The sequence below is a fragment of the Lindgomyces ingoldianus genome (genome assembly GCF_010093535.1).
Source record: "Lindgomyces ingoldianus strain ATCC 200398 unplaced genomic scaffold BDR25scaffold_53, whole genome shotgun sequence".
Classification (NCBI taxonomy): domain Eukaryota; kingdom Fungi; phylum Ascomycota; class Dothideomycetes; order Pleosporales; family Lindgomycetaceae; genus Lindgomyces; species Lindgomyces ingoldianus.
The window spans coordinates 313,182-320,355 of NW_022985214.1; the positions used below are offsets into that span (position 1 = coordinate 313,182).

The 7,174-nt window shown below is 48.2% G+C and overlaps 4 protein-coding genes across 4 annotated transcripts; 1 reads left to right on the plus strand and 3 right to left on the minus strand.

The window, feature by feature from the left end:
- Positions 1-324: 324 nt before the first annotated feature.
- Positions 325-2,016, minus strand: BDR25DRAFT_396962 (uncharacterized protein; the record flags this gene model as incomplete). The annotated part of the gene is made up of 8 exons (XM_033698472.1): positions 325-733; positions 766-972; positions 1,013-1,228; positions 1,253-1,383; positions 1,545-1,658; positions 1,710-1,749; positions 1,787-1,894; positions 1,927-2,016. The coding sequence occupies 8 exons, from the start codon at positions 2,014-2,016 to the stop codon at positions 725-727; spliced, it is 915 nt and encodes a 304-aa protein (XP_033540750.1). The 3' UTR covers positions 325-724.
- On the minus strand, positions 1,624-3,579 carry BDR25DRAFT_105396 (uncharacterized protein). Its single transcript, XM_033683491.1, has 4 exons — positions 3,574-3,579; positions 2,686-3,389; positions 2,556-2,623; positions 1,624-2,506 (listed from the first exon to the last, which is right to left on the minus strand). The coding sequence occupies exons 2-4, from the start codon at positions 3,304-3,306 to the stop codon at positions 2,041-2,043; spliced, it is 1,155 nt and encodes a 384-aa protein (XP_033540751.1). The 5' UTR covers positions 3,307-3,389; positions 3,574-3,579; the 3' UTR covers positions 1,624-2,040.
- Positions 3,580-5,408: 1,829 nt separating this feature from the next.
- On the plus strand, positions 5,409-5,877 carry BDR25DRAFT_362342 (uncharacterized protein; the record flags this gene model as incomplete). Its single annotated transcript, XM_033696554.1, has 4 exons — positions 5,409-5,502; positions 5,584-5,671; positions 5,695-5,784; positions 5,814-5,877. 4 exons carry the CDS (start codon positions 5,409-5,411, stop codon positions 5,875-5,877), a joined length of 336 nt encoding a protein of 111 aa, XP_033540752.1.
- Positions 5,878-5,900: 23 nt separating this feature from the next.
- BDR25DRAFT_362343 (uncharacterized protein) lies at positions 5,901-6,809 on the minus strand (the record flags this gene model as incomplete). Its single annotated transcript, XM_033696555.1, has 6 exons — positions 5,901-5,939; positions 5,966-6,156; positions 6,201-6,303; positions 6,371-6,452; positions 6,533-6,597; positions 6,663-6,809. 6 exons carry the CDS (start codon positions 6,807-6,809, stop codon positions 5,901-5,903), a joined length of 627 nt encoding a protein of 208 aa, XP_033540753.1.
- Between the last annotated feature and the right edge of the window lie 365 nt (positions 6,810-7,174).

Here is a 7,174-nt window from a genome sequence, read left to right on the forward strand (position 1 = left end):
TGTTCCATCAGTGCACAATGGCCAGTCATTCCAAATGGTCCCCAGGCAGTCGGCGATATTGGCAAACAACAAAATCAGACTGACTATAAAAGAAACTAGGCATCGTATCCTAGCGAAAAGAGCTGTAAGGTCAGGCGGAAAGTGGATCCAGCAAACAGAGGGTCACAAATTGGTAGCTTCTAATGGCTTGGTGGCTGTCTTACTCAAACCTATCCACGGACATGTAAAGGCCAGTAAGGCCAGTAACCAAAGAATAACGCCAAAGGTAAAGACCGAATACGTTCGAAAATGTTTGGAATATGGTAATGTTGATTGTAATATGCTGCAGATATGAATCCTGCACTCCAAGTAGAGTATTTCAAGGAAGCGCCGAAAGATGACCGAAATCGATGAAATCGTCCCACTTGGATGCCGATAGGAAATGCTGGTAAGGAAAAAGACCCCGCGAAAACCCCCGACTGCTAAGCAATTCTTTGATAAATAAGAAATGTCCTGAGGCATAACATTTCCCTTTCCATGTTCTGATCCAGGCCTTGGGTTGGCCGGCGGGATTATCGTAATGATTGGAGACGTCTGCAGTTTCGAGGATGAGCCAATCCCTGAGTCTAGTATGGTTCCACGCCCCCTGGGCACATTCCACTTCCCCCAGCAACCACCTCAACCATGGTCATTCCATCAAGGATCCGTCAGTAGTCCTCAAGGTAACGTAGTCTGATATCAATGGCTAGTCAAGCTTGGTCCAGTTCCACGGCATTAAGATGCGACGAGTTCAGTATCTTGGGTAGTTCCAGAGAGTAGATCAAAGGGCCAAATAACCTTGGCCAATTGGGCTGGCGAAGAATTTGCTCGGAATGGTCTGTATCTATTGCAGGAGATCCATATGAAAGTGGCCATGGATAGGTTTAAGGGATATAAGCATAGGGATTCGGCTATGTGACATGTTGGGCCCTCGGCATCGTACAATATCAAGTGCTGGGGTATCACCACAGAGACGGTGACCTTTAATTAGCACGATTGCTCCATGCAACCATCGACAGAATCGAGCCGGGCCATTTCCATATGTGAGTGGGCAGTCGAGAAGTTGAGTTCCATCGTTGTTGGCCAGGAGAACCGGTAAAGATAGAGAAAAGAATGAAGTAGAAACCTCCACAAAGTATCCCTGTAAAGCAGCCCAGATTTTGGTGGAACCGTTGATCAATCCAGGCATCGGAACGTATTCAGATCGACGCTACCTTAGACCTTCTGGATGGACCCATTGTGGCTTTATCGTAGTTAAGGAACGGTCCGGGCTTGAAGACCGTCCCACACGGATAGAAAATGGCCAGACTTTGCTTAGTCTCCAGGGGCTAGTTCCACAAAACCCAAGGTTAGTCGATACAGGGACTATGGGAAAGAGATTCTGGGGATATGAAGGTAGGAAGAAGTGTAATAATGTGTGTGCAGCAAAGAAGCTGTTGAAGTTGGTATAATAGTGTGGAGGGAGAGGAAGGGCAGGAGCGGCATGAATAATTTAAAATCCTTACCCACCTAGCTAGAATACATACTGTCGGTTCGTTCCGCTAGTTCTTGTTGAGGGCTAAAATTAGACCTCTGGGAGTGTTTGCTGAGAACCCTCTTCATAAAGGGACGATAGCCGATAGCCCGAGGATGTTGTATAACTATAGCCTTATAGCAGGAGCTTCATCCATGTAAATGTGTTCTAAAGGCACTATTGCCGGTAGAAAGGCTGCACTGATCAAAAGACGGGTTCTGGGTTAGGGTGGAAGGCCAATTATCTTAATCAAACAGATCCCATACAGATGTGAGCATGAACAGCTAACGGGCAGAAGTGGAACGGTATGGAACGCCTAGCGGGCCACGGCACAGGCTCCTGAGGATTTATGCTCTCGAGATCCTGGCATGTATGCCTAAGGTCCACAGACACACAGGGAAATTCACAGGTATTATACTCCATGTAGCTCCTTTTTGTTGAGTTTCGAGATCCTGTGGGACTGGTATCCTAGCTGGGACCGGCATTTTCCAGACGAGGGTCGGGACAGTTTATCTATCAGGATTCAAGTATTGGGAATCCAGGTGAGAAGGCATATACATCATTGGGTCCAGGGTTTGGTGAAGAGAGGGTGGAGAATGCGGTCTAGTCACACTAGAGCCATCTTGAAGGTATATGGAATCATAATAATCCTGGTTGCTGGGATATGGCCATCTCGAATCTTCATCTCCAGGTATTGGAGTTTCAAACGGCTCCGATGTCGGTTGATTGGGTACGTACATTGGTTTCTGTTTGTCAGGCACATTATATGCCCCATCGACCCCCCCAGGTCCGCCAGTAAACGGATCGCCCGAGGAAGGGGTTACCACCAAGGCATCACTGAGATTATGCGGGGCGACTCCCGGACACGTATCAGGTCGCGGTTTGTCTAGAGCTCGATTGAGGCAGTCTGCTGTTTCCTCAAGTTTGAGCGCCTTCTTCGGCCCCAACTTGCACTGAGTGAGTCCCTTATATTTCCTGCGGAAGTGGTAAGTAAAACCTGACATATCACAACCACCCAACATACCTCTTCATGCCCGGCTTCGGGGTACATGTTCCATATGATTGGTTTGCCGAATCTTCGAAGTGGGTGCACTGAGACTCATCAGACCAAAACTCGATAGTCACAATGGGTCTTGAATGGGGTATATAAGTACTCTTCCTTTCGATTGCTTGCACCTTGGGCATGCTCCTCTCTTGCGCGTTTCTGCATACGCGCGGCGCTCCTCAAGAGTCATTTTCTTCCTCGTTTTTGGTTGGACTGTAGTACCATCGTAGGCACTAAACACGATGGTTTGGCCCGACGATGTCTGTGTTGGCGGGGGTAGCGGTCCGGAGCCGACGTCCTGATTTTGGTTGGATTGAGGAAGATCCCCAGGCTGTGATTCTTGATGGGGGCTTGCTGCAGATGAGGTGCCACTACGGGGTGATGCACTCCCTGGTCCGCTTTCGTTCCCAAGAGCATCAAAGAAGTCAGTTGAAAAACTCTTAGGACTGGTGAGGTTTTCGCTCTCGACGTTAACTGTTCCGCCTGCTCGCTGCCTTTCCTTCATCTTCATATCCTGGAGTTCAGCTTCCAGAAATTCGATAACAGCCTTGTGCTTGCGCTGTTTATGATCAGTTATTGATGGGTAAGCATTCTTCAACTTCTCCCAAAAAATATCTGAACCAATATCAAGAGTGAAGGTAAGTCCAGTCCAGGGAGTTTGTTCATTCGTGGAGGTCGGGTAACGTTTAACAAATTGTAAGATCGGTTGGTTTCCAGTTTCTAGGGCCATGCTGAAGTCACTAGTGAAGTCCAGACAGTACAGACCAAGGTTTCATGCTGAGCAGGGATAGGGGGCTTTGGCGGGGATGAGAACTGGAGGATCTATTAGTCGCGTGAGCACTGGCTACCAGTCTACAAGAGGGAGATCACTACTGCTTTAGTGCATGAAAGTGAATGGGGGCGGACATGATACATTTCAGAGTGGTAACATAATTCGTCGATCAAATTTGAGAGAGAAATCAGGTAAAAATCGAGTCCTGGAGTAGAAAGCGCTTACAGTTTTCAAGTTCGGCGGCTAGAAGGGGCAAGTGGGCTTCGCCGCAAGGCTGGAGTGAGGGGAGGGAATAGCGAAGAGCAACCGGGATAAAGGGCATGAACGAGAAATGTGCTCGAGAAATGTGCTTGAGAAATACAGCGCCGTCCATTCATGGACAGAGCCTCCAGGCTCCAAGGCCACGGCATAAGCATGCAGGATGTAGGGAAAGCGGATGCCGAAGAGCTTTCGGGGTCCTAAGTTGGCTAATCATCGACTTCACCGCAATGACAGTTCCACATCGGGTTCCCTGGATACGATAATCGGTGTCGATTCTAAGGGTAAACTCGCGAAGTCTGACGCTAAATCCTGGATGATTGGCGAAGAAAATATTCGACCGCAACGTGGATTCCCCGCGGACCAGAAGCCGAAGAAACCCATGCAGAAGGCGCAGCGAGGTTGAAGAGCCATCGACACTTTGACTCGGTAAGTAAAATGTGGCGCAATTGATTGGCTCCGCGGAATACTACCTTGGGCCGCGTTGGGCCTTACTACCTAAGGGTTGGGCATATATGCAGCAAATTCTGTCAATAAGAGGCCTCGAATGCCAGTGGAGATATAAGACGCAGTCGTGTCTCAGGCGTTCTAGTGTGTTTTGTCCCGTCTGAAGGACATGACATGAAGTTTTATCCTCACGATGCCAGCATCGAACATGGACACCGGGCATGGTGGGGGTAAAAAGGAAATGGCGGAGATGTTGGATGCATGATCGAATCTGAGAGCACCAGTTGGAGAAGTCCGGGTGACAGCTGACAGTGCAGATGAGAAGCAAAAGGATGGTGGGTGTTATTCGAAAACCCTTTGACGGGTGGGGGTGGAACCCAAGGCACTATACCCAATCTGGACTATCTATTCCGGTCACCAAAAAAGGTAGGAGCGAATTACGCAACTGTCAAACTCGGCTTCCCTCCACCGACATGCAATTCTGTTTCCAACACAGCCACGCCAAGACTAGGCTAGAAATGCTCTTTACCGTGCAGAGTAGGGCTCTTGGCGCACGAGAAGGGTCAATCGTCAGGTCATTTTGTGAAGGAAACATCAACACCAAGAACCAATCACGTGTAAGCAAGTCTAAGCCGACGAGATGTCTCCTGATAAGGTAAGGGGAAGCATTCATATAATCATATCACCTCTTCCTCTCTTTGATCATTGTTCTTTTACCTTTTCTTCCGTTTCTTGCTTGAAGTCTGTTTCCATCGTCGCATGTCCTTTGATCTTCTGGCACTTGCAACACCACAATGGACAAAATTCCCCATGACACGCCGTCAATTAGGCAGATAACTCCGATCACCATTCAAAGGCCCCAGAACTTCAACGACCATATCGTATGCTACATGCGGCTATGGGACTTAGATTACGCATCCTTATCCTAGCGTTTAATAGGCTTCGCTAACAGAAGAACGTGCGCCATCTTTGGGTAAATGCTCTCTGTTCTGATTGAAATGACGCCAACGAGAAGAACATAGACTGAACTTAGATGGGGAAGTTCTACTCTCGCGCAGACAAGGTTCTGATCCGGCTAAAGTAGGACTGTGGGGGCAATGCGGACTGTGATTTGGCCTTAGTATACCTGGGGCAGTGAATTGGGTCGAGTTCGCATCGTAGAGAAGGCCTAGGATTCTTAACATGAAGAGAATTGAGACAAACTCAACCGAACACCTGGGCCGCTTTTGAGCTGGTTGGAAAAGACCTCATTCTGAAGATATAAAGGACACTCTCGGCCACGCAAACAGCCTTTTCGAAGAGCATTCGTTGCAGGTTCTCGCAAGGCTATTCTAGCGACTATACTAGAGATGGGCATGGTTCATACAGAGGTGTCTCTCTCAAGGCATGCCTTAGTTCTCACGGGGCCTCAGAGCTGCCGTGGTTTAGTCTCATTGATTCATCTCGGTTGTGGCATGAGATTCATAGAGTTAGCATACTCCTAGATTGAGAACTAGAGATTCAGAAACTGTATTCGGAATTTTTTATGAGTTATGTGCGGCATTGTATTTACTCATCTCACATATGACAGCTTCAAGCAATATTACATCTTCTATCAGCTTCTAAATTTCGCTCAGACGTAATTGGCCTCCCATCCGAAAGACAAAATCTATGGCCTGTTGAGTTTAATGCCTCGCGAGAGAGCGATCAAGGTATACTACGGGTGAACCCCAGCTCGAGTCTACCGATTTTGTTCTGTTCGAGCCGCGGTGCAGCCCTAGTCTCTCCTTGAGTGACTTTCAAAGAAATCCGAATGCTGAGACTCTGGAGCCTTTGTCATCGTAGGTTCCAGATCTTAGATTCATTTATTAGCGGTATACAATCATGTTGAAAGAGGACCAGGAGGCCTACAAGGCCGCGGATGGGGATCCACCGAATAACGCGGATACAGGCGGCATGGGCCGACAACCAAAAGCTCACAATGAAAGACGCATGACTTTCCAACATTAGACGAGATGGTCGAACGCACACTTGCCGAAACATTCATCCGCACCACCACGCTGGGCGCCAGCACCGCCGGGTCACGAAGCGTATCTACCTCCAGGACGAGGAGCAACAGAAGACCTCGCAGAGAGGTATTCAATCTAGGGTGCTGGATGCATAATGACCGCAGATGGATCTCGACGTGACGCTCGGTACGAGACGCATTATCCTACTACCTAACAGAGTGGGAGAAACACCGCTAATAGGCGCCTTGGAGCCTGCAAAGAGCTAGGGGGGCTTTGTCAGAACTAGGGCTGTAAATTCTCCAGGAGCAATTCAAGAGAAGTACGGGCACCACAAGTGTCTTTGTATGTAACAGCAATTCTATTGGTATTGGGAGAAAGGAGCTTTGGGAGAGGGATCTCGTGTGTATGCTTCTGGAATCAGAAGTGCCAATCGTGTTATGGCCTTAGGGAGTCCACCTCACGGTCGTTGGGGTTTGCTATGTTATTTGGACAGTTGTTTCAGGAAGCGTGGGAAGGCAAGCGGGAGTTTAAGTGTTGTAGGCTTAAGTGACTGAAGCTAGATGCTAGATTTCACGAATAACTATTGCACAGGCTGAATCTGAAGTCAGCCGCAGTTCTGACCATCAGCGAGAGGAGCCAACCGAAATCCACTTCCATCAGAAATTCCGTGAAGTAATATTGGGTGAGAATTATAGCGGAGTGTCCGAGGGTGAAGTTTATTTTGTAGGCGATTGTAGAACTATGAGCGCTGTGGCAGTGGTGTTCCATCGAGAATGGCTAGAAGAAAAGGTCAGGGCTATCAGTCAGACATTGGCATGTTCCTCCTATGTAACTATGACTCACCATTCATTAGAAACTCCCATTTAGCATTGCCCTATCTTCCAAAGCCAAGGTTGAAAGTTCGTCAAATCCAGCAAAGACAAGCGTGCATAGCCCAACAATAAGTAGTACATGATGTTCTCTACGGGTGAGACTAACCTCACCAAAGTTCATTTCTGCTTTCGAACCTAAGCATTCAAGGGTTTAAAACTGAGCAGTGACTAAGTAACCTGAGCTTGTGACTGTGCAAACCTGAGCAAGCCAAGTATTGGCTCAGATCCGGGACAACCTGCGTCCCAGGCTCGGGCCACTCC